Source organism: Hyperolius riggenbachi, chromosome 2, assembly GCF_040937935.1.
Source record: "Hyperolius riggenbachi isolate aHypRig1 chromosome 2, aHypRig1.pri, whole genome shotgun sequence".
In the NCBI taxonomy this organism is placed as follows: domain Eukaryota; kingdom Metazoa; phylum Chordata; class Amphibia; order Anura; family Hyperoliidae; genus Hyperolius; species Hyperolius riggenbachi.
The window spans coordinates 475,461,365-475,487,928 of NC_090647.1; the positions used below are offsets into that span (position 1 = coordinate 475,461,365).

Below are 26,564 nucleotides of genomic sequence, written 5' to 3' on the forward strand. Positions count from 1 at the left end.
GCTCCGCCTTTTGATGGCGCCCAAATCACTCACTGAGCGCAGCTATAGCCGTAATTCTTGGTGGTGCCGGCTGCGCCCAAATTTCCTGTGTTGTTTTAACAACGTTCAGCAGCTAATCTTGTCAGATCTGTCAATAATGTAAGAAACACCTGATCTGCAGCATACTTGTTCAGAGTTTATGGCTAAAAGTATTAGAGGCCGAGGATCAGCAGGATATCCAGGCAACTGGTATTTCTTATAAGGAAATAAATATGGTAGCCTCCATATACCTCTCACTTTAGTTGTCCTTTAAGTGCCCTCAGTATCTTCGGGGCCCACTGTCCTCAGAAAATTCTCTGATGTAGGTTGTTCATGTGCATGTGCAGTCCTATCCGCACGCCTCCATCAGTTGCACTTCCATCATCAGGAGCATTCTGCACATGTGCAGTTTGAAAAAGAATTGCATCACACACACTTAGACCAATCCCAGTGACGGGATTGGGATAGATGGAGACTTGCGCAGTAGCCCACGATCAAGCTTGGTCGGAGAATTTTCTGAGGGGAATAGCGGCACAACAGAGCAGCTCCCGAAGACACTAAGGATCCTCAGGCACTATGGTGGGAAGGAAGAAGCCCTAGGTAAGTAAAGGTCATTTTTTTGTCCCAGTTTAGGTGAGCTTTAAAGAGGCACTTAAGTAAAAAAAAAAAAAAGTTTTACTCACCTCGGGCTTCCCTCAGCCCCCTGCAGCTGATCGGTGCCCTCGCCGTGTCTCTCCGATCCTCCCGTCCCCGCCGGCGGCTACTTCCGGTTTCGCCGTCAGGACCCGACAGGCTGGGAACGCGAGTGATTCTTCGCGTTCCCAGCCACAATATCGCCCCCTATACTGCTATTGGGGCAAGGAATTTTTTTTCCTAGACTTAAAGTGGACCCAAATGAAAAATACAAGATTTCAGAAATAAAATCTATTTTCTAAATTATAATAATAAATAGCAGCCTTTTTTCAGCTGCATGATGACAAATATAAAATATTTTACATTTATTGGAGGAACCCCTCGCTTCCTTTCAAATTGCCGGGATTTTTCCGGCAAACTGGTGGAGTAGATGGTGTCTGGCAATGGAGGAATTGCTAATGGCTGCCCCCAGTATAATTCTAGCTATGAAACGAGAAGGGTGAAAAGCATGCACTGAAATGATCATAGGTTTGAAGGAGTGTTTATTTATCTTTGTATGTGTCAGAGTGGTGCAACTAAATATTTTTAATTAAAAAATGTTTGGTTTGGGTCCGCTTTAAGGTTCACTTTAAGAGTATATTTGCTTGGCATAAATAAAGATACAAATGCTAAAACCTTATTCATCCCAACCAACATTTCTGCCATATGAAAACATTGGTTGGAAAATGACACAATACACTAACAATATAGAACTGCCCACCGACTCAGTACTTAGGAAAAAGATTCCACAAAAAACAGAGTTTGAGTCCTCTATGTAAATATCGTTTATTACTTATCGTTTATTACTATTAAATTTATGGGGACAAAAAGGCTACGTTCACAGTGGGATCTGTGTTGCGGAATGCTACTCAGCGGGACCCTCTTCTTCATGGCCAAGCTCCATGTAAGAGCGTGACTGTATAGGCCGTAGCTGCCTGCTGTTGCACAGAGGAATAAGATGGGCACTCACCTTTATTAACCAGTAAACGACTGTGTCACGGCAATTGGCATGAACGAGGCGGCTCCCCCAGGACCGCGTAACGCCAATTGGTGTCAAGTCCTGGGGGCGTGTTTTGCAGGAGATCACGCATCTCCGCTTGAATGATGGAGCTCCACTCTGTCATCAGTCTCCCAGCGGCGATTGCCGCTAGGAGACTGTTAGACTGACGAAACTGCCGTCTATTTACACTGTACAGTGCTGCGATCTATGGCAGTGCTGTCCTGGGGACAGCCGTGTCATTCAGCTGTCCCGCTAGGATGCTTAGGAGCAATAGGTTCTCATAGGCTGGTGCCTATGACAGCCAATCACGGGGATTGGCTGGCGGAAGGAAGGGGGAAAACAAAAATAAAAAAGGGTAAATTTATATAAAAAAAAAAAAACATTGGGGGAGCGATCAGAGCCCACCAACAGAAATCTCTGTTGTTGGGCAGAAAGGGGGGGAGGGGGATTCATTTGTGTGCTGCGTGGTATGGCTTTGCAGCAAACTTTTAAAGCTGCAGAGCCCAAAATTGTAAAAAAAAATAGCCTGGTCACTAGGGGGTTGTAAGCCTATGGTCCTTAAGAGGTTAAGGTACTAGCTAATGGCCTGGCGTTGCCCGGGTATGCATTTGGCTGGTGTTGACTCCACCCACTTTTTCTAACACTCAATTACTCAATGACCTAGTTTGTGAGGTTTGTGGTCTTTGGCATCAATAATTTGCATTGAAATGAAACAAATCTGATTGGCTTGGCTCCACCCCGTTTTCTGAATTTGAACTCCAGTCACCCAATGACCAACTGTTCCAGGTTTGAGGCTTGTGCTATTAACAGTGCAAGAATGGCAGCAATTAAATATTCCCCTTGAAAATCAAAGGGGGATATGGATTGGCTTTTGTAGGCTCCACCCACTTTTCTGAATATTAATCCCAGTCACCCAGTGACAAACTGTGCAAAGTTTGAGAACCCTGCCATTAACAGTGTAAGAATGGCTGCAGTTTACATTTTCCCAGTGAAATTTGTATTTGTCTCCGGCCACGTTTTGGTTATGAGGAGAAAGGCGTATCCTTTCTCCGTTATTACAGGAAATGTACTATGTGTGTGCCAAATTTCATTCAAATCCGTTCAACCATTGTTGCGCCATTGAGCAACAAATATCCAAACTTTCGTGTTTATAATATTAGTGATATATGTGTGTGTGTGTGTGTGTGTGTGTGTGTGTGTGTGTGTATATATATATATTTTTATTTCTCCATCAGCCGAAGCTCAGGTACACAAAATGAGATTCTTACCTTACAGGGGTTCTGTGGCATGCGTTAAAGAACATAAACTGACACTTACCTAGGGCTTCTATTGCCCTCTTATAGCTGTAATGTCCCACGCCGTCCTCCTACAGTCCTTGGTTCCCTGCCGTTGGTCCTGGTCTAATATTTGTCTAAATAGACGAATAATGCTCGCTACCGCGCGTGTCATTGGGAGTTTACTTCGCAGGTGCAGTACGAAGTTTTCTTCTCCCGATGATGAGCGGGGGAGCGAGCACAAGCACGGCTGCGCAGCCGCAGTGTTATTACAGCGAAAATTAGACCAGCACAGGCGGCGGGAAACGGAGGATCGTAGGAGGACGGCACAGGACATTACAGCTGCAGGTGGGCGATAGAAGCCCCAGGTAGGTGTCAGTTTATGTTCTTTTACACATGCCACAGAACCCCTTTAAGAGTGGGAAGTCTCAGGATCCTAATGAGTCTTCCCTCGCTAATCTGTGGTCCCCCGTCGCTGAGCACGGCCCCCCAGAAGATTAGCGACAATGCTTTGTCCTCTCCACAGATGGGGTTGCGCTTCCATTACCCCCGATGTGAAGGGGTGCCTCGCTCTGCAACGGGGGGGCTTATATCAATCGAGGGAAGCTCTTATTAAGATCCTGAGGCTTCCCCTCTCTGGTAAGTGATAGATTTTAATGCAGCCAAATGGCAGTGTTTGTAACCCCATGCATGTGAGATACGTGGTGGGGTTTCCTGGTGGCAGAAAAGGGGTAATGTCTCATCATTCAAAATTGATACCAGTGCCGAAAGGCTCTGGTAAAATGTGAAGGTGAATTGGGTAGGGGGGGGCATGCCTCCCGTCTGGCTCAGGTTCACTTTAAAACACGTTTTGTTTTTTTTACTTGAATAAGTTTGCTCTCAGCCTGAAGGTTTTCTTTATTTGGCTGGCTGGCCTACTCGCTCACACACTATTCTGCCGGTTGGACTGAGAGCAACTCATTAAAGAGAACCAGAGACGAAGCACCCTCATGTATTTTATTACATTTATCAGTGGGAACATGACAGTAAACACCTAACATGCTTTTAGTTTTATTCTTCTCTGCCTAATCTGTCTGTTATCAGCTGTGATAAGAATCCCTGACTGAGCATTCAGTCTAGGTTTGACCTGGAATCATTGCAGCTGAGTCAGTCTTCTGTGGAGTCTTTTCAAGCCCAAGCCTGCCCCCTTATGGCTCAGGTTTCCTGCTTTGCATACTTAGAGCTCTGATGACACGGGAGGGGCTGCTGCTGCCGAGAAAGAAGCTCTGAAACAGATAAGTGTATCTGTGTGCACTATGCAGCCAGTCATTATCTACTGTATGCAGTTTCCAGAACAGCTTATAACCTGGAAGCAGAAGGGATATGAGCTGGCGGCCATATTGGATTTTTCCTGGAGCAATAATGGATAAAAAACACTCAAAAAAGGCACACCAGAGCGGGGAAATTATCAGGCAGGTAGAGCATTTATTCTTTACAAGCTATCAACTGATATGTTTATTTTGTGTGAATCTTTCACCTCTGGTTCCCTTTAAAGAGAGTCTGAAGTCTCATTTTTTTTTTATTTATTTATTTATTTAATCCTGTTCAGCATTATATTCTAAGTGGATTCGCCACATTCCTGCGGCAGAACGAATGTTTCATACTAGACAAATAGACCTACAAAGTTCCATGACTTTTCAGGATGCAGATTCTGCTGCCCTGGGGAGGCAGAGCTTTGTGCCCGTAGCTCTGCCTCCTACCCAGTCAGTCTCCGCCTCTCCCTGCCCCTCTTAGTCTTCTTTCACTGAGAGAGGCAGAGGTCCACGGAGATTGCCTGGAGTAGAGGTAGAGCTCCTGTGCAAAGCTCTGCCTCTACCAGGAAATAGGGTCTGCAGAGCCCAGGAACTTTGCTGGGCTTTTTCTCTAGTATAAAACACTTGTTCTGCCGTGCGATTGCAGCAAATCCACTTGATATAGGGCTGAACAGGATTAAATAAGAAAAAGAGAAAAAATGAGACTTCCAGTGAACCAGAGACGAAGCACCCTCGTGTATTTTACCATATTTATCAGTGGAAACATTCGAGAAAACACCTACCATGCTTTCTGTTTCATGTTTCATTCTTCACTGCTCAGCCGGCCTGTTATCAGCCCTGATAAAATCCCCGACTGAGCATTCAGTCTGGCTTTGCTTTAAAGACTCAGCTATAATGATTCCTGAGCAGAGCCAGCAGGGGGCAGGCTTGGACTTGAAAAGACATGAGAGAACACAGACTGAGCTATAATTATTACTGAGCAAAACCAGACTGAATGCTCAGTCTGGGATTTTATCAGGGATGATTAGAAGCAAGCTGTGCAGTGCAGAATGAAACAGAAAGCAAGGTAATGTTCCCACTGATATATATGGTAAAATACATGAGCGTTCCCTTTAAATACGTGCATTTGAGAATAAACCTTGAGAATCTCTCCTTGAAAAGATGAACCAGTCCAAAATCTGTCAGAATAATGCTTACTGTAATTGACTGCTACACAGGAAGTCATTTATTATTTATTTTATTGTATTTATAAAGCGCCAACATATTACTCAACGCTGATTTTTCATATGCAGTGTATTTTAATCTGGGACTTGGACATCTTATATGTGTGTATACATGTATTGTAATGTCCCTTTAACTACTCCTTATTTGTGGAAGGGCAGTCAAGGCTAAAGTGTCAAGCCTTCATTCCTGTGTGATGCTGTATGCAAAGCAATACAATGGGAAATAGCCCTGCAAACAGGTGAGAGCCAGGCTGCATCTATAACTGGGACTGTCAGTCATCATTGTTCAGTTGCAGTGGCACAATAAAAGGTGAGGTTCAGTGCTATCCTTCTGCAGTGCTGTGTGTTTCCGCTGGCTTCTCTGGCTTCTCATGTTAGATTGAACATGACCTTTGTTCTAGACTCTAGCATGACAGATCCAGGGATGTTGCAAGCACATAGATATTAGTTAACTCTGGTGGTCTACCTGATAAATTGAGGGCAGGTCTAAGCACACCTGGAGCAGACACAGACCACCCTGTATGCTTAACCTCCTGAGCGGTATGGACGAGCTCAGCTCGTCCATCACCGCCGGAGGCTGCCGCTCAGGCCCTGCTGGGCCGATTTTCTTCAAATAAAAAGCAGCACACGCAGCCGGCACTTTGCCAGCCGCGTGTGCTGCCTGATCGCCGCCGCTCTGCGGCGATCCGCCGCGAGCAGCGGCGAAAGAGGGTCCCCCCAGCCACCCGAGCCCTGCGCAGCCGGACCAATCAGTTCCGGCCAGCGCTAAGGGCTGAATCGGAGGCGGCTGACGTCAGGACGTCGGCTGACGTCCATGACGTCACTCCGCTCGAGGAAAGCCAAACAAGGAAGGCTGCTCATTGCGGCCTTCCTTGTTTATTCTGGGCGCCGGAGGCGATCAGAAGAACGCCTTCGGAGCGCCCTCTAGTGGGCTTTCATGCAGCCAACTTTCAGTTGGCTGCATGAAATAGTTTTTTTTTTTAATTAAAAAAAAAACCCTCCCGCAGCCTCCCTGGCGATCTCAATGGAACGCCGGGGAGGTTAATGAAGAATTCCACAACCTTTTGGTGTATCAGGCACTGAAAAGATGTCATCTGTAATTTCTACTTTTTTGCCTTTTAGACAGATTCGCATCTTGAGATTCCGGTATTAAAAGCTGCCATCTTCATACCTGTATAAATAATGCCATTTGCCTGGGTTTCATGCTGATCTTTTGGCTTTAGTTGTTTTTGAGTGTCACACCTGCAACAAGCACACAGCCACTGCAGGCAGACCAGAGAAAAAGGATCTGCTCTGCATGCTCATTCTGGGACAATGACTTAAAGCAGACCTGAACTCTTGCACAGGACAAATGGAAAACATAGAGAAATGCACCCTGTATGTATTTAGAGAGTTCCCCCCCCCCCTCATCTGTGACTAACTACAACTGTAATTTGATCTCTTAGCTGTGTCATCAGGCTGCCTCGGCAGAGTAGCTAATTTGTAAACACTGGATGTTAACCTTATGTCCATGAAAGCAGGAAGTAGACACACTGCAGATTTATTGCAGTATTTGTATCAGCTGTAACAAAGAAAAGTTTTTCATTAAAGGGTATTATGCTGTTGCTCATGTTTTAGAACAAGAGAGGACGTTCTGAGTTCAGGTCCGCTGTAAAGTTCTGAACTGAGAGGCTTATGGAGGCTGACATATTTATTTCCTTTAAAAAAAAATGCAAATTGCCTGGCTATCCTACTGATCCTGTACCTTCAATATTTGTAACCTTTTGCCGACCGCGTCACGCCGATGGGCGTGGCCGCGGCGGCAGCCCCAGGACCGCCTAACGCCGATTGGCGTAAAGTCCTGGGGCTCTGTTTTGAATGAGATCGCGCGCACGCTATTGCCGCTCGGGAGACTGTTAGACGGTGTAATCGACGTCTAATTACCCGTACAGCGCTGCGATCAGCAGCAGTGCTGTACTGGGGACAGCCGTGTGACACGGCTGTCCCCTCCTGAGCCATAGAGGTGATCGGCTGTTATAGGCTGAAGCCTATGACAGCTGATCACAGGGATTGGCCGGCGGGGGGAGGGAGGGAGGGGGTTATACAACAGGAAAAAAAACACACTTTTTATTTAAAAAACAAACAAATAAACAAACACAAATAAACAAACAAACATTGGGGGGGCAGATCAGACCCCACCAACAGAGAGCTCTGTTGGTGGGGAGAAAAGGGGGGAGGAATCACTTGTGTGCTGTGTTTTGCGGTCCTGCAGCTTGGCCTTAAAGCTGCAGTGGCCAATTTAATGAAAATGTGCCTGGTCTTTAGGGGGGTTTAACACAGCAGTCCTCAAGAGGTTAAGCTCCTTTTACACTGTTGCATTGCAGCTGTTATATAATCGCACCGCAACAGCTGTGACTAGACGCAATGCGTGGTATCGCTCCAGTGCCACATACCCTGAAAAAGTATGCAGATCAGGAGTTAGACTGAAATCTAACTGGATTAGTCACGTGTGTTGGGCAGCATGGTGGTGTAGTGGATAGCACTGTAGGCTTGCACTCTAGAGCTAGTTCAAATCCTTGCTGGGGCACTATACTGTAAGGGGTTTATATGTGTTGCCTGTGTTTGTGTGGGTTTCCTCCGGGCACTCCAATTTCCTCTCACATCCCAAAATCTGTCGCGCATAGATTCGCCGTAACAAAACTACTTCGTAGTGCAGAATCGGATGCGGTCTATGTGCCATGTTTCAGGAGGGTGTTTACAAAATCCACTAGGGATTATGGGATATGGTTTTGGAGACACTTAGCTGTATTTTCTGTGATTCTGTTAAGGACTCCAGGTAGAGCGCAGTTGTGTCATCGTGAACAGTATAAAGTGGAAGGACTAGGCATGTGGCTCAAAACAGTCACATTGTCCATTGCCACGTCGTGCACATTCATCAACACAGCCAAGCAGTACCAGCCACTGATATATCAGCAGTCACTCCCAGCCTGCCATGCAGTTCCTCAAAGTTTTAGCGCACCTCACTCAATGACAAGCAGTGTATCTCTCACCTTATCACTGCCGAGACTGAGAGGGGGGGAAGAGGCGGAGATTGACTGGAGAAGAGGCAGAGCTACTGCGCACAGCTCTGCCTCTACCAGAAAGCCAAAATTCTACCAGGAAGCAGAATTGTGCCCCAGGATTTTAGGGGGATAAATGCTGTATATACTCGTGTATAAGCCTCATTTTTCAGCATAAAAATGTGCTGAAAAGTTATCCCCTCGGCTTATATGCGAGTCAGCGGAGCAAAACAGATGGTGGAGGAGGTTTTGTTACTGGCAGAGAAGCGTAAGGATTGTGTACTAGTGATCCTGCTCTTATCAGCTTGCACCCTGCTGTGTCTATGCCCCACAACCCCTGCAACATGGTGTGTAGAGTGCACTGCTCAAGACTACCTGTGTCCCCTGGCTTGTGGAGCGGAGCATGCAAGCAACATGTCAGCGGTGCAATGATCGGTGATTCTTCCTGTGTGGCAATCGCTGTGTCTCATATCTAGGATGCCATCTAGTGGCATCTTGAGACACAGCTGTATGATCCTGGGGTATATCTGGCTATGGAGAGGGGGGCTGACTTGTACTGGGGGAACATCTGGCTACTGTGGAGGGGGCTATACTGGGAAGGAGGCTTATACGTGAGTTAATCACTTTTTCCCTGATTTCTGAGGGAAAAGTGGGTACCTCGGCTTACACGCGGGTCTGTTTATATGCGAGTATATACGGTGCCTCGTTCTGCCGCGTGGATACGGCGAATCAGCTTGGATCTTAATGCTGAAGCTAACAGCGCAATAACAAGAAATTAAAAAAAAAGGCTTCAGACTCTCTTTAAGTGCATCTTTTCAAAGTCATGTAAGTCCAGTCAGACGATGATGGGCACTAACCGTTAGCGGTAGTACATACCAGAATAGCGTAGACGTCGTTCACACGTGGTGCCAGGAGGAAAGTAGAGATGTAGAGATGTATGCATCTTTCTCAGGGGAGAGAAAGTGATAATGTGTGAAAGCTGGTAACCAGTTCAGTACACTTGATATTAATTATTACATGAGCAAAAAAAACAACCCTTGCATATTGGTAAATGGCACTAAAGTTGTTTAAAGAGAAAAATAATCCATAATTAACGATTCATTTTACACATTTAAAGGTGTTTGGCTGAATTGACTGTCAGGCCAGAGCGTCACTTTCCGGTTCAGCTGGCAGTGACAATGCATGATTTACTGTAGATTTATGGCAAGTCATGAATGCAAAACCGTACATGATAGTTACATGTAGAGAACTATGCAGCTAAAAAATGCAGCATGCTTGTTCTCTTGTAACCCGTGTTTACTTTCATCAAAGGATCATTCATCATACAATGGCACCACTACCTGGTGCAGAAGTGGTGCACAGGCCTTTACAGCTCTATCGATATCTTCTTCGTTGCTGCAAGCAGCTGCCAAACCAAAATCTCCAGCATCACTACAAGCATGCGGTGCGACAGGTCTGTTTTCATAACGTCAATATAAGATAATTATTACAAAGTCCAAATTCATGTCCAATTTGTTTTTAGTTGTTGCATATGCTGTCAGTTGTAGAGTTTCTTGTGATCTTCTTGATTTGCTGATGTGAAATATACTGTATATCATTTTAAAGAGAACCCGAGGTGGGGATCTTAGAGTTAAATCTATACACAGAGGCTGGGTCTGGCTATAGTGCCCAGCCTCTGTTGCTAGTTGAATATTCCCTAAATCCTCCTGCGCTCTGCACGAGCCCATAAATTACAGCCGGGCTGGCGACACTTAGCGTGTCGCAGCGGGCTCTGTTTACCATTCTAGTGCCACTCACGCCGCTCCCCCGCCTCCTGCAGAGCGCCGATCCCCGTCCACGTCCCTTCCCTCGCCGCTGATTGGAGCGAAGGGACGCAGGCGGGGACCAGCGCTCTGCAGGAGGCGGGGGAAGCGGCATGAGTGACACTAGAAAGGTAAACAGAGCCAGACAGCGCGGATGTAATTTATGGGCTCGTGCAGAGCGCAGGGGGGGATTTAGGGAATATTCAACTAGCAACAGAGGCTGGGCACTATAGCCAGACCCAGCCTGTGTATAGATTTAACTCTAAGATCCCCACCTCGGGTTCTCTTAAAGTAGGCAGCCACTTCCAGCAGCAGAGAGTTCCATAGCTGCAGTCTTCACACAGTGCATTCTGTGTATTCCTTCCTATATGAAGGCTCTTTCAAGCACACAATTGCACAGGCTATTGAAGTTAATAGCCGCGCTCAGGCTTTCCACTTTTACCCACATGATGTGCACATTTGCTAATACAATACGGCCCTGCAATGTGTTCCCTGCCTTACTTTTCATTTGTTCACACCAACTTCTTTCAGAATTTTATATGAAAGTCTTAGGCTCAACACACCCCATACAATCTTGGTTGTTCAATCTTACCACTTTCATGTAGTGTAAGAGCTTATCCAATCAATCATTCAAGGTATTTTCAATCTGTTGGCCCTTATATTACATAGATTTGGTAAATCTGTACAACCAATATTGTATGGTGTGTGTTGAGCTTTAGTCTGATAGTTTTATGACCGGTGTTCACCATTGCAGTGACGCTGGTGGGATCTTGTTAGAATATAAACCTGTTTTACTGTCAACTGTAATGTTTGGTAGTCATGGCTATAATGAAAAATTCTAATGTCATTGATATAAATGGATTATTAGTATTTTAGAAAGTTGTTGGAATTATTTCTAAGCATCATTGCAGATTTCAACATATCCAGGCAAGGGAATCAGGAAATGTGGGCGCCTGCATCTAATGGACTATTTGGGCGCCCCATAGGCACTAATGCAAAATATCGGCTATTGGGCGCCAAAGAAGAAAGGTGGGCGCCCAATAAATAGTGGGCGACGAGCCTGTCCAAACAATTTTACGTTATGAGAATTAGTGTTTTGATACATAACATTTTGAAATTTGTTTTGTGAATTATAATATCACGAACTTTAGTTTTGAACTTAGGGATAGGCACCACTAGGGAGGTCTTAGGGATAGGCACCACCGGGGGGGGGGGGGGGTCTTAAGGTTAGGCACCACCTGGGGGTCTTAGGATTAGGCACCACCTAGGGGGTTTTAGGATTAGGCACCACCGGGGGGGTCTTAGGGTTAGGCACCGCCTAGGGGGTCTTAGAGTTAGGCACCACCTAGGGGGTCTTAAGGTTAGGCACAACCAGCGGTGTCTTAGGGTTAGGCAGCACGGGGGGAGGGGGTCTTAGGGTTTTGCACCACCAGGGGCTAGGTACCACCAGGGGGGTCTTAAGGTTAGGCACCACCTAGGGGGTTTTAGGATTAGGCACCACCTAGGGGGTCTTAGGATTAGGCACCACCGGGGGGGGGGGTCTTAGGATTAGGCACCGCCTAGGGGGTCTTAGGGTTAGGCACCGCCTAGGGGGTCTTAGGGTTAGGCACCGCCTAGGGGTCTTAGGGTTAGGCACCACCTAGGGGGTCTTAGGGTTAGGCACAACCAGCGGTGTCTTAGGGTTAGGCAGCACGGGGGGAGGGGGTCTTAGGGTTTTGCACCACCAGGGGCTAGGCACCACCAGGGGGGACTTAGGGTTAGACAGCACTCGGGGGTCATAGGGATAGGCACCACCAGGGGGGGTCTTAGGGTTAGGCACCAACAGGGAGGGGGTCTTAGGGTTAGGCACCACCTAGGGGGTCTTAGGGTTAGGCACCACCTAGGGGGTCTTAGGGTTAGGCACCACCTAGGGGGTCTTAGGGTTAGGCACAACCAGGGATCTTAGGGTTAGGCACCATGGGGGGAGGGGGTCTTAGGGTTTTGCACTACCAGGGGCGGGGGCGTTAGGGTTTTGCACTACCAGGGGGGGGGGGGGGTCTTAGGGTTAGGCACCACCAGGGGGGTCTTAGGGGTCTTAGATTTAGGCATCACCAGGGAGGTCTTAGGGTTAGGCACCACCAGGGGGGTTAGGCATCAGTAGAGGCAGAGTTCTGTTTGAGAGTATGGTTAGGTTTAGTTGTAGAAAAATGTCTGTATTATTTACCAATGTTTTACTATGCTTATTACAACTGTACATATATTTTCATTTTCATTGTTATAGATGATATGTTGTGATTTTTATCACCATTATTTTAACATATTTATTATTCTTTCTCAGATAAAGATGAAGAAATCATAATAATATTGTTATAGACAATATCCTAAAATTTTGGCTATACCCTGCGCCCTTTTTTCTTGTTGCCCTTATTTGATGTATGCCCAGGCAAAATGTTATATTGTAGTTTTTATGTTTTTAATTTTTTTAAAAATAAAATGAAAAATGGGCTAAATTAACTGAACCAAATCTATTCACCCACAGAGCTTTCGAGTTCATGCTGATGAGGAGGACCCGGAAAGGATACAGCAGATTATTAGGAGAGCTATAGAGGATGCTGACTGGGTGATGAATAAGGTAAATACATGAGAGGTCTTCTTCCAGACTGTGGTTTGTTTTGCTGTGGGTATAGGAAATATTTTACAGCGAGGCACATAGAGAAGAGACTAGAAGACAGCCCAGCCACCAGGAAAACAAGAGAACTATCCAAGGAAAATCTGTTCACTATGGTAGCATGGTAACAGCATTACATTGGAAGTAGGAATTTATTTTATGGTGTTTAAAGGGAATGTCCGAGCTCATTGAAAAAAAAATGTACTTACCGAGGGCTTCCTCCAGCCCCTTGCAGCCGACACGACCCATGCTGCAGCTCAGCTCCCAGCCGCCGGCCCAGGGTCCCCGCCACTGCGCAGTACACTCCGGACAACGTGGACTTGATTGACAGCCGCGCTCGCGTAGGTGCAAGGTCATCCTCTGCACTGGAGGGGACTCCAAGCCGGCGGGTGAGGGTGGAGCTGCGGCGTGGGACATGTCGACTGCAAGAGGCTGGAGGAAGCCCCAGCTAAGTAGATGGGTTTTTTTTTTGTATGAGCTTGGATATTCATTTTAAAGGGCAACTGAAGTGAGAGCGATCTGGAGGCTTTCATATTTAGTTGCCTGGCAGTCCTGCTGATCTATTTGGCTGCAGTAATGGCTGAACAACACCAGAAACAAGCATCTGCTAATAATGTCAGAAACACCTGCTGCATGCTTGTTCAGGGTTTAGGGCTAAACATATTAGACTGAGGCAGAGGATCAGCAGGACAGCCAGGTAACTGGTATTGCATAACCATTTCAGCCTGCGGATATTTTTCACCTTATGGACGAGAGGAATTTTCACATTTCAGTCCACCTCCCATTCATTCCCCAATAACTTTATCACTACTTATCACAACAAAATGATCTATACCCTTTTTCTCGCCACCAATTAGGCTTTCTTTGGGTGGTACATTACGCTAAGATTTATTTTATTCTAAATGCATTATAATGGGACTAAAAAGAAAAAAATGGAAAAAAATCATTATTTTTCAGTTTTCAGCCATTCTAGTTTTAAAATAATACAAGCTACCATATTTAAAATCCACACATTTTATTTGGCCATTTGTCCCTGTTATTGCAACGTTAACATTATATCTCTAGTACAATTTATGTTGACAATATTTTATTTGAAAATAAAGGTGCATTTTTTTCAGTTTTACATCCATCACTAATTTTTAGCCCATTATTTAATAATTATATGCCCTCTTGACATAGATATTATTTTTTTTTCCCTTAAAGTCAGTAGGTGTATTTTACTATTTGGCCACAAGATTTCCCTGCTGAGCAAAATTCTATGTAGCTTACAAGTACGCTACATAGGAAATAATGTATTGCTACATTGTAACTAGGGAAGTGAAGCAGGCTTCCATTGGAAGCCTGCGTTCACAGTGCCGGCAGGGAGATTAATGAATGGGAACATTATTATTATTTATTGTATTTATAAAGCGCCAACATATTACGCAGCGCTGGACATTAATTTAGGTTACAGACAATATTTAGGGGTCACATACAGCAATATGACAATACAGGAATACAAGAAAACCAGATCACACAGCACAGTATGAGTACAAGGTAATGCTTAGTCAGTCTTTGGATGGGAGCATGGAGATTAGGCAAGTTAGGTTCACTCAGATGCATAGCATGGGTTCACCGTAATGGAGGTGCATGATCAGGTAGGACACAAAAGGAGGAGGACCCTGCCCAAAGGCTTACAATCTAGAGGGAGAGGTAGGGGACCAGAGTTCAGCTGTGGGTTTAGAGCAATTGTGAGGGGTGGTAGGCCAGAGTGAAAAGGTGAGTTTTGAGGGCCTTCTTGAAGGTGTTGAAGGAGGGGACTGCCCTAATGGGTGGAGGTAGGGAGTACCATGTGTTGGAGTGGCTTGGTGTGTATCTCTGAGTAAGATCAGAAATGTAGGTTGGACATTGAACATTGTTCCCATTCATAAATTTAACGATCGGGCAGCGGAAACCGGCGGAAATCATGGCTGGATTGTAAGAATCAACACTGTTCTTGAACAAAAACAATGTTTACTCCCAGCGGTAATGTACAGATTGGCACAGGGGACTTTTGTCCCCTGCAGCCAATCTCCCCTGCTCCCTGTAACAGCGTGCCCGCAAGATCGCCTGCAAACCCCCAAACTGCAGGGACGTGACTAGTGCGTCCCTGCGGCTGTAGCAGCTGCCGCTGCGGACGTGAAGCTCACGTCCGCGCGGCATAAATGGTTAATAGGAAATAAATATGTCAGCCTCCATATTCCTCTTGCTTCATTTGCCCTTTTATACACGATGCACATAAGATGAATGAAGCGTATCAGGTGTAACCACCTCTCAGCTTACAGCTGTTTTGGGCCAACCTCCCTGCTCTCCATAATGGATCCCGTACCTCTGACAATGTGGTACTTTATCTTGAAACAGATGTTTGGTAGGAGGGATTACTCTCCATCCTGTTGGGCCTTCTTTAATGCCACATTGAAGGATATGTGCCCACTTCCACCTTCATAGTTCTTTAATATCTTATAGTGCAGTTGTGTTAAGTTGGTGCCATAACTTTTTAGACAGTAAATACAGTATCTGAAAGATTCTGACCACAATTGTGGTCACGGTATAATGCACAGGCGCATCCACACACACCTCTCTCAATCATGTTCCAGGAGCATTCTGCACTTGTGCAGTTTTTAGTCTGTTTGAATGGCGCAAGCACAGAATGCTCTCCAACACCTCCCGTCATTTAGAATGTATCAGTAGATTCAGCAACAGTTGATGTGCTTCAGGGACGTAACAGTTGCCCCTGCGATCCTTGCCATTGTTTTTCGGAGGGCTGGTCCGGTACAGAGTGTCATACGTTACCCTCATCTTGTGGCACAACATGTTCTCACACCTCTTCACTGCAACCTCAGTACAGTATTCCCCTGCTGCTCAGATCTCTGCATGCCACGTGATGGGGGTGAGGGTATGCAGACGGGTCAGGAAGAGGCACATTACACTGCGATTGGGCAGGGGGGTCCGACTGGGGGAGCTTTGTGTGTGGGGGCAGTGCCTAGGTCAAGTTACGCCCATGATGTGCTTGCCATGTTTCCTATTAGATTTTATTGTAACCATGCATCAGCTTCCAGATGTAGCCTTGAGAAAGAATTCCAATTGCTCTCCTTCAGTCAATGTCATCCATTTCAGGAATATTTGAAATAGAGAGAAAATATTCGCTGTGTATGGAAGCTGCTGGGACACCCTGTACTGAAGCCAAAAGATCAGCATTACAGCCAGGTAACTGGCATTTTGTAAAGCAAAATAAAGATGGCAGCATGTCTCTTCCTCTCACTTCAGTTTTCCTTTATTGCGTAGTCTTTGTGCAAAGGACTGGAATCCACAAAATTGATGGCGTACTCTTATGCATGAGACAACTTGTGTTCATTAAGTAATAACTTACCACAGTTGCATGTGTGTACCATATTTCCAGTATAAAAGAAGTCCTGTCTGTTTTCTTGTAGTATAAGAACAAAGCTAGCTAGCAGAAGAGTGGAAGGACATTAAGACGCTGTGACTTCAGAAGAGGAATGACCTCAAACTGTATGGTTGCACCATGTCATGGGGAAAACTGCTACTGCCTGTAAGAGGTCACATTTCTATGACAGTGACTTGGAGAATATGGATGTCACATCTAATGCACAGACACAAAGAAGGCCTGCTACATCAAACTAGAGGCAGATATTTTAGGAGAAGTGCGTTAAACATCAAACATATTTGATTGTATTTTAAGAAAATGAAGGTGTATTGTACCTACATGTTTTGTACTGCATAAAAGTCTTTAGCTTTTAAAGAAAACATTCATAACCTTTTGTCTTTGCATATGTGCTCATCAAACAAATTCCTAAATAGATTCTAAACAAATAAACAGTGCTACAATAAAAAGTAACACATTCTTCTTTTAAAGAGAACCCGAGGTGGGATTATATTATGCTAGTGGGGCACAGAGGCTGGTTGTGCACAGTAACACCAGCCTCTGTTGCCCCATGGTGTGCCTCAAAGACCCCCCTGCGCGCCGCTATACCCCCCGCAGTGCTGGCGACACGCATCGTGTCGGCAGCACAATGTTTATCTAAGCGCTGTCTGTCAGCGCCGCTCACCCGCCTCCTCCGTATCGGCGCTACCCGCCGCGTCACTTCCCTCCAATTAGCGGGAGGGAAGGGACACAGGCGGGTAGCGCCGATAAGGAGGAGGCGGGGGAGTGGCACTGACAGACAGCGCTTAGGTAAACATTGTCGCCAGCACTGCGGGGGTATAGCGGCGCGCAGGGGGGGTCTTTGAGGCACACCATGGGGCAACAGAGGCTGGTGCTAGTGTGCACAACCAGTCTCTGTGCCCCACTAGCATAATAAAATCCCACCTCGGGTTCTCTTTAAGAAAAAGTTACTGATAGCTTATTATCTGTTCATATGGTTTTATATTCCATTGTATGCTGTAAATGTGTCACATAATATCAGGGCCGGCTCTTCTATAGAGGCAAAGGGGGTAATCATACCATGCCCCCTTCCCCTCCGAGGTTGTGTGTCCCCTCCTTTCCAGCTATGGTGACCCCATACATGCCTGCAGGAAATGAGGCAGAGAGGGGCCATAGGGAGAAGTTCGGAGTGTAGAGTGTGGTGCTGCCTCCTGTGTCATGCCTGAACTAGATAAGATCCCAATGTGTGTACACTCTGGATATGTAAGGGAAAGGAGGAGGGCAATAATGGGGTCCTTAACAATTGTGGGGACATATAGGGGACCCCCAAGTTAATTTTGCCCGGGGCTCCATTGTAGCTAGAACGGATACTGCATAATATTACTGTTGAGTATGTGTTTATCAATACTATGAAGGTTTTCTATGTGACCTTTTATCATACGAAACATTTGTTTAAAGGGACACTGTAGGGGTCGGGGGAAAATGAGTTGAATTTACCCGGGGCTTCTAATGGTCCCCCGCAGACATCCTGTGCCCGCACAGCCAGTCACCGATGCTCCGGCCCCACCTCCGGTTCACTTCTGGAATTTCTGACTTTAAAGTCAGAAAACCACTGCGCCTGCGTTGCCATGTCCTCGCTCCCGCGGATGTCACCAGGAGCGAACTGCGCAGACACAGACCATACTGGGCCTGCGCAGTACGCTCCTGGTGACTTCAGCGGGATCAAGGTCATGGCAACACAGGCGCAGTGGTTTTCAGACTTTAAAGTCTTAAATTCCAAAAGTGAACCGGAGGCGGGGCCGGAGCATCGGTGAGTGGCTGCACGGGCACAGGATGTCTGCGGGGGACCATTAGAAGCCTCGGGTAAGTTCAACTCATTTTCCCCTGACCCCCCTACAGTGTCCCTTTAAAAGAGTTCTGTGGGGGGTGATTTGAAATTAAAAATCTAAAAATGGACACTTACCTGGGGCTTCTATTGGCCCCTTGCAGCTGTAATGTCCCACGCCGTCCTCCAACGATGTTCCGTTCCCCGGCGCTGGTCCTGATCTATTCCGCCGTCGAATTAGACTGAAGCTGCGCGGCCGTGGCTGCGTGCGTGCGTGCTTGCTCCAGCGCGGGAGCTTACTACACAGGCGCAGTACAAGAAAACTTCATACTGTGCCTGCACAGTAAGTTCCCAATGACACGTGCGGGAGCAAGCACTATTGGTCTTCTTAGACGAATATCGGACCGGCAGCGGGGAACAGAGCATCGTTGGAGGACGGCGTGGGACATTACAGCTGCAAGGGGCCGATAGAAGCCCCAGGTAAGTGTCCGTTTTTACTTTCACCCCCCCCCCCCCCACAGAACCCCTTCAAAACAAATGTAAATGCATACACACACACACACACATATCTATGATGTACATTTCTCCCAGGCTATGATGCACTATAAATTTTTCTTTATATGGCTGTCACTTACAGTAAGTAGGCAGTACAAATCTTACCGGTTTTGGACTATTTTATCTCCTTATTAGCACTGGCTGAAATCTTGCGGCTCTGCCTGTTTAGTAAGCTGCACCTATTCAGTAAGGAGTTTCTTGGGCAAGTCTCCCTAACAATGCTACTGCCTACTGAGTGCTTTCTTGTGGTTGCCTCGCAAGTGCTTTGAGTTTGACAGGAGAAAGGCGCTATACAAATACTGGAATTCTTATTATTGTCCTCATGGCAAATTCTCATCAGTATTTCCTCTTTTTTTTGTACAAAACCACTCCAAAGAAATGATCTGTGCAGAGACCCCTATTTGCACACTATTTTGGCAGTTATACTGAGCAACTGCCATTCAGTAAGTGCTTTTAAAAGTAAAGAAAAACCTAGAAAATCCTACATGAGGAAATGGTCCAGTCCAAATCCAGTCAGACTTTTTCTACCTACAGTGAGTGACAGCAAATTAGGAATAAAGTAATTTATGGTGCATTTTACTCTGGGGCAAACGTACATTTTAAATGTATGTATTTTGAATTTTACATTTTTTTCATGATAGTGGTCCTTTAACGTGAACCAGAAAGAGTATTATTCACTGATTTAAAGGAAAGGCTCCCATAGAGCTTTCCCTGTCCTCTTTTCGTGTCCTCATTTCCCCTCTGTCCCCCACCGAAATGATTTGACCCGCAGGTGGAATTTGTCTTGGGTGGGCTGAGGAAGTACAAATGTGGGAAAGATGCGCCCTGGTGTTATAAAAACTATTAAAAACAAAGAAAATGAGGTGGCTTACCTCAATGATGAAATCTTTGTGTAAACAAAAGATTTTAATAAGCACAGTGTAATGATCCGCTCAGCTGGATGCACTGGCAGACAGCTGTTTGACCATTCCTCTAGTCTGTGGGCTGCAGGTCTTTGGAAGAGAGACCTGTCTTTCCATTACAAGTTTCTGGTCTGTTCTGCTGCTGAGGAATTTGCATACACTCGTTATGCAAATCTCCTACCTGCCTCCTTTGATGACTGGCAGTATAAGGAGCTATGTTTCCCAGAGTCCTTTGCTGGTCATAAGGGTTAGTCCTGTGAGACACTGGAGTGTCAGCCTTGCTCTTTGTTTGAAGATTAGCTTAGAGTAATTCCTGGGACTGCACTAGGCAGATTCCCTAGTGCAGTTAGGATTGCATATCTGTTTTGTTTTTGTTGCGATTGTTCTGTCCCAGCGGTGGTCGACAGGAAGTCGTTCTGATCTTTGTTCTTGGAGTATAGCTGGAGCAGCGGTTGCTACCAGCTATCTCCTCAATCTGTCTTGCCTGGATCGCACTCGCCTTGCGCTAGTGCTGTGGATCCGTCTCTCTCACTTATTCCTGTTTCCGTGTATCTGTCTTGTCTGCTACGAACGCTTGCTGGAGGCTCGGTGAGGTAACCGTTAAGCAAGCGCTCGTGTCCTCTGTTTCATGTTTGTCTGTCGGTGGTTAGTTAGGCGTGCTTGTCTCTGTTGTGCTTAACACGCGGAGACCGCGCATAAACGCGTGCACTGCTGCGAATGAGCGCGGTGTTCGCGTTTAGTTAGCGTTTGTTATTTTCCTTATCTTCTCATTGTATATTTGCTGTGCCTTTGCTACTCTCGTGCTCTGCCTTGCTGTAGCCTTGTGTCACCACTGGCAATCGCCTCTCTTGCGATTGCGTTCCTGCTTCCTATCTGCTGTTGTGTATGCACCGTCGCGGGTTGGCGACTAGTTTGGTGCACATACATACAATCTGTCCCTTTGCTCAATCTCATTCAGGGCTATCTTGCCCTGCGTTTCTTCCCTTCGTGCAATTCCTGTCTGGCGTGTGTGGTAGGGCAGAGGAGCTGTTCCTCTGCACTCCACAGCTCCACCTGCCGACAGGAATTTCCCTCTACAGGTGCATTGCACCTTTTGCTGGGTTCCCTCAAATTACACGCTTGTGGAGGATTTCCGCAGTATCAGCGCACGTCTTGTGCGCTGATCACGGAGAGAATTCCACAATCATTACACACAGGCAACGCGTTTCGCGGGTCTGAGCCCGTTTCATCAGGCTAATAACAGTGCCAAATGAAAAAAAAGCCGTCCAGCAGAGGGAGCCTGCTTTTATTTAATAGTTTTTATAACACCAGGGCGCCTCTTTCCCACATTTGTGCTTACATACCCCTCAACAGAGTCTGTTGGAGAGGTCTAGACAGACCACAAGTGGTTTCGACCACAGTGGACAACTGTCAGTTTTACTAAGTAGAGCGACCGCATCCAGGTCCATTTGGGCAACCTCGAGTGGAGTCAGATTCATTGTCTCCATCTGCTTCCTGTGGTAGGTTACCTGCCTTTGTGAGTAGAATATCTATTTCACCTTACAACCATTTCTGCTTACTACTGGAACATGCTGCACTACTGGGCTCCCGTTTTTTTGTTTCCTGTAATTTTTCTATGGTGTCTAGACACCCCCATCTCTTCAATCAGACTGCCATGCCACCCACTTCCCACTCAGAAAGGACTGTTCCACAGCAGCCTACAAAAGACCCCGGAACCAAGACCAGAAGATGTGGACAGCACCTGATGTCATCACTGCTGTTCTGCCTTGCACCATACACATTTACTAAGGCCCTCATCACCGTCTACAAACTGCCACGCTGAATTCCCCTGAATCTTTATTGAACAGAGCCATTCAAGCCTTTAGCAATAAATACATTTTGTCATCAACTGATGGTTGGTACCTCTCAGTTAAATCTCTAAAACAGAATTGATACCACCTGTTGAGCAAGTTTGTAATCCTGTGATTTCATGCATAAAATCCAATCTCTTGCAATCTTGGAAAACAGCTGGTTCAGGCATTTATGTGTTAAGCACCAGCAGATGGCAGCAGTTTCACACATCATTTTGTTAAAGAGTAACTGTCAGGCTGCAGAAGCTAATTTAAACCTCTATTCTCCTGTGTTAAACAGTTTAGAAGGAAGCCCAAAAGCCATTAGTGAAGATAAAAATCTCAGTTACCTTTGATGTGTGCTTATCTTAAAGGCTGTTATAGACCCATAAGGACACAAGCCGCATACTAAACTGCAAAGCATTCTGGGGCCCTCCCCTCGGCTGCTAATGAGACGTTACAGGAGCTTCTAATCAGTCCAGCGTGTAGCACTGATAAATCTCCGCGGGCAGAATACACTGCAGGAGTCAGCTATTGTTCCTAGCCACATGGCTCATTAATATTCACTGCACACTGTGTTGTTCAAGTAGGAGCTTATCTGTGATCAGGAAGCAGGCAGGACATGACGACACATTTGACAGAAAAACATGGAGCCTGCCATGAGCTGTCAGGAGCATCAATCTCTGCATATACTATATAAAAATTCTGTGAAATCCAAACGTGGACAGTGAAATGCATATGTAATGTAAGTACAGCCAATCTTTAGCTACTGATATATGTGTTTATTTTCTCTGAGACCTTATACCTAACAGCTCCTCTTTAAAGATTACATTTGCATGAAAGGGTGTTTGAGACTATAAATGTGTTTCACTATAACTGTGTCTCCACATAATGTTAGCGGTAACCATAATAATGGTGCCTATTAAAAAGGGTGCCTCATTGACATCAAGGCAAATCTTTTCTCTATTGGGGCCAGTTATATAATAAGGGTGCCGCATTGATATAACACAACTATATCGTTTGTAAAAGAATGCTACAAAAATATAAAACAAATATATTTCCATACCAAATTTCTCGATTACAATAATCTATTATTTAACAAATAATCGTTTCTGAAACTGTATCATTGTTTCTAACACTGTTCCCCATGCTTTCTCAGAAAAAATTGTTCATGTTTCAGCTGTTTGCACCACAATGAGCAACTTCTGCGATTTTCACCTATGTTACAAATTATTGTAACAAACTTAATTAAACTAATATTTTTACATTTTGACTACTCAATTCTCATTTTTTTTACTATATGTTAAATAAAACCATACACAATCATATACAAATTTATATTACACAAACAAAATAGGGTATTAAGGTTGGGTGCCCTCAGGGGTGTTAAGGTTAAGCACCACCTACTGGGTCACGGGGTTAGGCATTACTAGGGGGATAGGCACCACCAGGGGGGGGGGGTCTTATGGTTAGGCACCACCAGGGAGGTCTTAGGGTTAGGCACCACCGGGGAGGGGGTCTTAGGCTTAGGCACCACCAGGGGGGTCTTAGAGTTAGGCGCCACCAGGGGAGGGTTCTTTGTGAGAGTAGGGATAGGTTAGGGTATAGTAAAGTCAAGTATTAAATATACACATATTGTAGTAGACACAAATGGGCAGAGTACGCATCAGAAAATAAGCAAATTAAAAATGCATTTGAGCACATGTTAAAGACTATAAAGTTAGATTCTTCTTTTCTGCAAGAAAGGCTGTAGAAATATACACAAATGTAGAAATTATCTTTCATTGCAAAGCATGAGGTCATAGTACGTTACTAGCATTGCATGCATTTAATAAAGGCTCCAGTTAAAATGGGTGCCAGATATAAATGTTATTAAAGTTATCGTTTAGTAAAATGGGCGCAAGGATATGATGTAAAATATTATTTATAATACTGATATTCTACTTTTCCCCACTGTAACCTCTATTTTTGCATTTATTTAAATGAGGACCAGCAAAAGTGATAAAATATTGTTTCATTTACCAATATTGTACTACCTCATTCGTATAGTAAAATATCTTTCTGGCTCCATACTATTCAGAAGGTAAAACGCTTGCACCATCCACGAATATGGACCACGCTGTGCAATGTTTTCATGCACAAAAATGCAATGCATGTGAAAAAGCCTGTTAATTAACATGGGCTGGTAGATCTTATTAATGTGTATATTACATTAAAGCTGACAGCATTGAATACAGTGCATGTAAGAACTAAAGTGGAACTAAACAATCGATAAAAAATGTGGTCCTTACCATATCAGCTACAGTATACAGTTTATGCTAACAGGACTCGTTCACACCATGGGCTTGATTCGCTAACCGGCGTTAAGCCGGTTAGTGAGCCCTAATTGATAGTGGGCGCAAACCAAAGCGTTAGGTGGTTTGCGCTCACAGGAAGCCACACAGTGGGCGCATCGCGGCAGCCTATGGTTAATGCGCGATGCAACGATAACGTCGCACCCGCTGCCCTTTAGAAAATGGCGCATCGGGTGGCACCAAAGCGGCGGGTGCGACGTTATCGTTGCATTGCGCACTAACCATAGGCTGCTGCTCTGCGCGCACTGTGTGGGGTCCTGTGCGCGACCTAGCTTTGCGGCCTGTTAGTGCCCGCAAAGCTACATATGGGGCACAAAGTGGCTATTCACAGCGGCGCTAAGACTTAGCGCCGCTTTGTGAATCAAGCCCATATGTGTTGCTGTTCGCATTTCAGCAATGTGTGTAAGTTGTGAAATGAAAAAACATAGACTGCACTGTGTGATGTTCTTGCCTTATGCGCTGCGCAGTCGGTGGTTGCGATAACACACTGCTGCTTGCACTTTCTGGCCAAAATGCAGCACTGACTCATTCATTGTAGCGAATGGAATCAGAATGCGCAACATATGCAGATGGCGTGCAATTGCTTACGTTCTGAATGCACGGCATCTGCGTTTGATAAGATGAATGAGGTCTATGGACTTTGGTAAACATTATTCCTATTTACTGCTTTTGTTAATTTATACACATACAGTGGGATGCAAATGTTTGGGCAACCTTGTTAATCGTCATGATTTTCCTGTATAAATCGTTGGTTGTTATAAATCGTTGGTTGTTATGATAAAAAATGTCAGTTAAATATATCATCGTAGTAGACCCAAACCCGTTTTAAAATGGGCTCTAGGTCTATCTTTTAACAGCGCACCCGTCTGTCCGCACACACGCCGGCCTGCGCAGTAGTAAAAAGCATGGACCCAGCTACACAGGGACAGACACATGCAGGGACACAGGGGTTTTATTATAGAGGATGGAGACACACATAGTTATATTTGATAAGTGAAATGAAGTTTATTGGATTTACAGAAAGTGTGCAATAATTGTTTAAACAAAATTAGGCAGGTGCATAAATTTGGGAACCACAAAAAAGAAATGAAATCAATATTTAGTAGATCTTCCTTTTGCAGAAATGACAGCCTCTAAACGCTTCCTGTAGGTTCCAATGAGAGTCTGAATTCTGTTTGAAGATATTTTGGACCATTCCTCTTTACCAAACATCTCTAGTTCATTTAGGTTTGATGGCTTCCATGCATGGACAGCTCTCTTTAACTCACACCACAGATTTTCAATTATATTCAGGTCTGGGGACTGAGATGACCATTCCAGAATGTTGTACTTGTTCCTCTGCACGAATGCCTTAGTGGATTTTGAGCAGTGTTTAGGGTCGTTGTCTTGTTGGAAGATCCCGCCCCGGCGCAGCTTCAGCTTTGTCACTGATTCCTGGACATTGGTCTCCAGAATCTGCTGATTCTGAGTGGAATCCATGCATCCCTCAACATTGACAAGATTCCCAGTTCCTGCACTGGCCACACAGCCCCACAGCATGATGGAACCACCACCATATTTTACTGTAGGTAGCAGGTGTTTTTCTTGGAATGCTGTGTTCTTTTTCCTCCATGCATAACGCCCCTTGTTATGCCCAAATAACTCAACTTTAGTTTTATCAGTCCCACAGCACCTTATTCCAAAATGAAGCTGGCTTGTCCAAATGTGCTTTAGCATACCTCAGTTTGTGCTGTGAGCATAGAAAAGGCTTCCTCTGCATCACTCTCGCATACAGCATCTTCTTGTGTAAAGTGTGCCGAATGGTTGACCGATGCACAGTGACTCCATATGCAGCAAGATGATGTTGTAGGCCGTTGTTGCTGGTCTGTGGGTTGACTCTGACTGTTCTCACCATTCATTGCTTCTGTTTATCTGAGATTCTTCTTGGTCTGCCACTTCGAGCCTTAACTTGAACTGAGCCTGTGGTCTTCCATTATCTCAATAAGTTCCCAACTGTGGAAACAGACAGCTGAAATCTCTGAGACAACTTTCTGTATCCTTCCCCTAAACCATGATGGTGAACAATCTTTGAGAAAATTAAGAGAGGAGGGAAACTTACAATTGACCCCCTTAAATACTCTTTCTCATAATTGGATTCACCTTTGTATATAGGTCGGGGTCACTGAGCTTACCAAGCCAATTTGAGTTTCAATAATTCATTCTAAAGGTTGTGTAATCAATAAAATGACAAAAGCCCAAATTTATGCACCTGCCTAATTTTATTTAAACAATTATTGCGCGCTTTCTGTAAATGCAATTAATTTCATTTCACTTCTCAAATATCACTGTGTATGTCTCCTATATTATATATTTAACTGACATTTTTTATCATAACACCCAACGATTTATACTGTACAGGAAAATCATGACGATTAACAAGGTTGCCAAAACGTTCGCATCCCACTGTATGCTATTGTAGTGAGTCCCTAGCTGGAAATTCGAAATAGTTTGTTAACCCACTGCCAGTTTCAGAGATGTAAGAAGAGAATATAGGTGTTCGTTTAGATGTGCAAATGAATAACAATTACTGTATATACAGTAGTTATCCAGGTAAAAAAAAAAAAGAAAAAAAGTGCATTCGTCAAGTTCAACATTTTTATCCTCACTGCACCCCACCCAGAGGAAATAAAAGCCACAAAGGAAGAACTAGTTCCCTGACTTGATCAAGGTATCCTCTTCCCACATCTAGCAATC

General features: G+C 45.1%; 1 protein-coding gene across 6 annotated transcripts in view; it reads left to right on the forward strand.

Annotated features, from left to right (window-relative positions):
* The window catches only part of LYRM9 (LYR motif containing 9), a 251,078-nt gene extending 234,320 nt beyond the window's left edge, over positions 1 to 16,758 (forward strand). For all 6 annotated transcript variants that reach the window (XM_068270250.1, XM_068270249.1, XM_068270248.1 and 3 more), the window contains 3 exons: positions 9,829 to 9,970; positions 12,838 to 12,930; positions 16,416 to 16,758. In XM_068270250.1, the coding sequence (XP_068126351.1) occupies positions 9,845 to 9,970; positions 12,838 to 12,930; positions 16,416 to 16,436 (240 nt within the window). In that variant the 5' untranslated portion in view covers positions 9,829 to 9,844 and the 3' untranslated portion in view covers positions 16,437 to 16,758. The remainder of the gene's footprint in view (positions 1 to 9,828; positions 9,971 to 12,837; positions 12,931 to 16,415) is intronic.
* Positions 16,759 to 26,564: the final 9,806 nt, after the last annotated feature.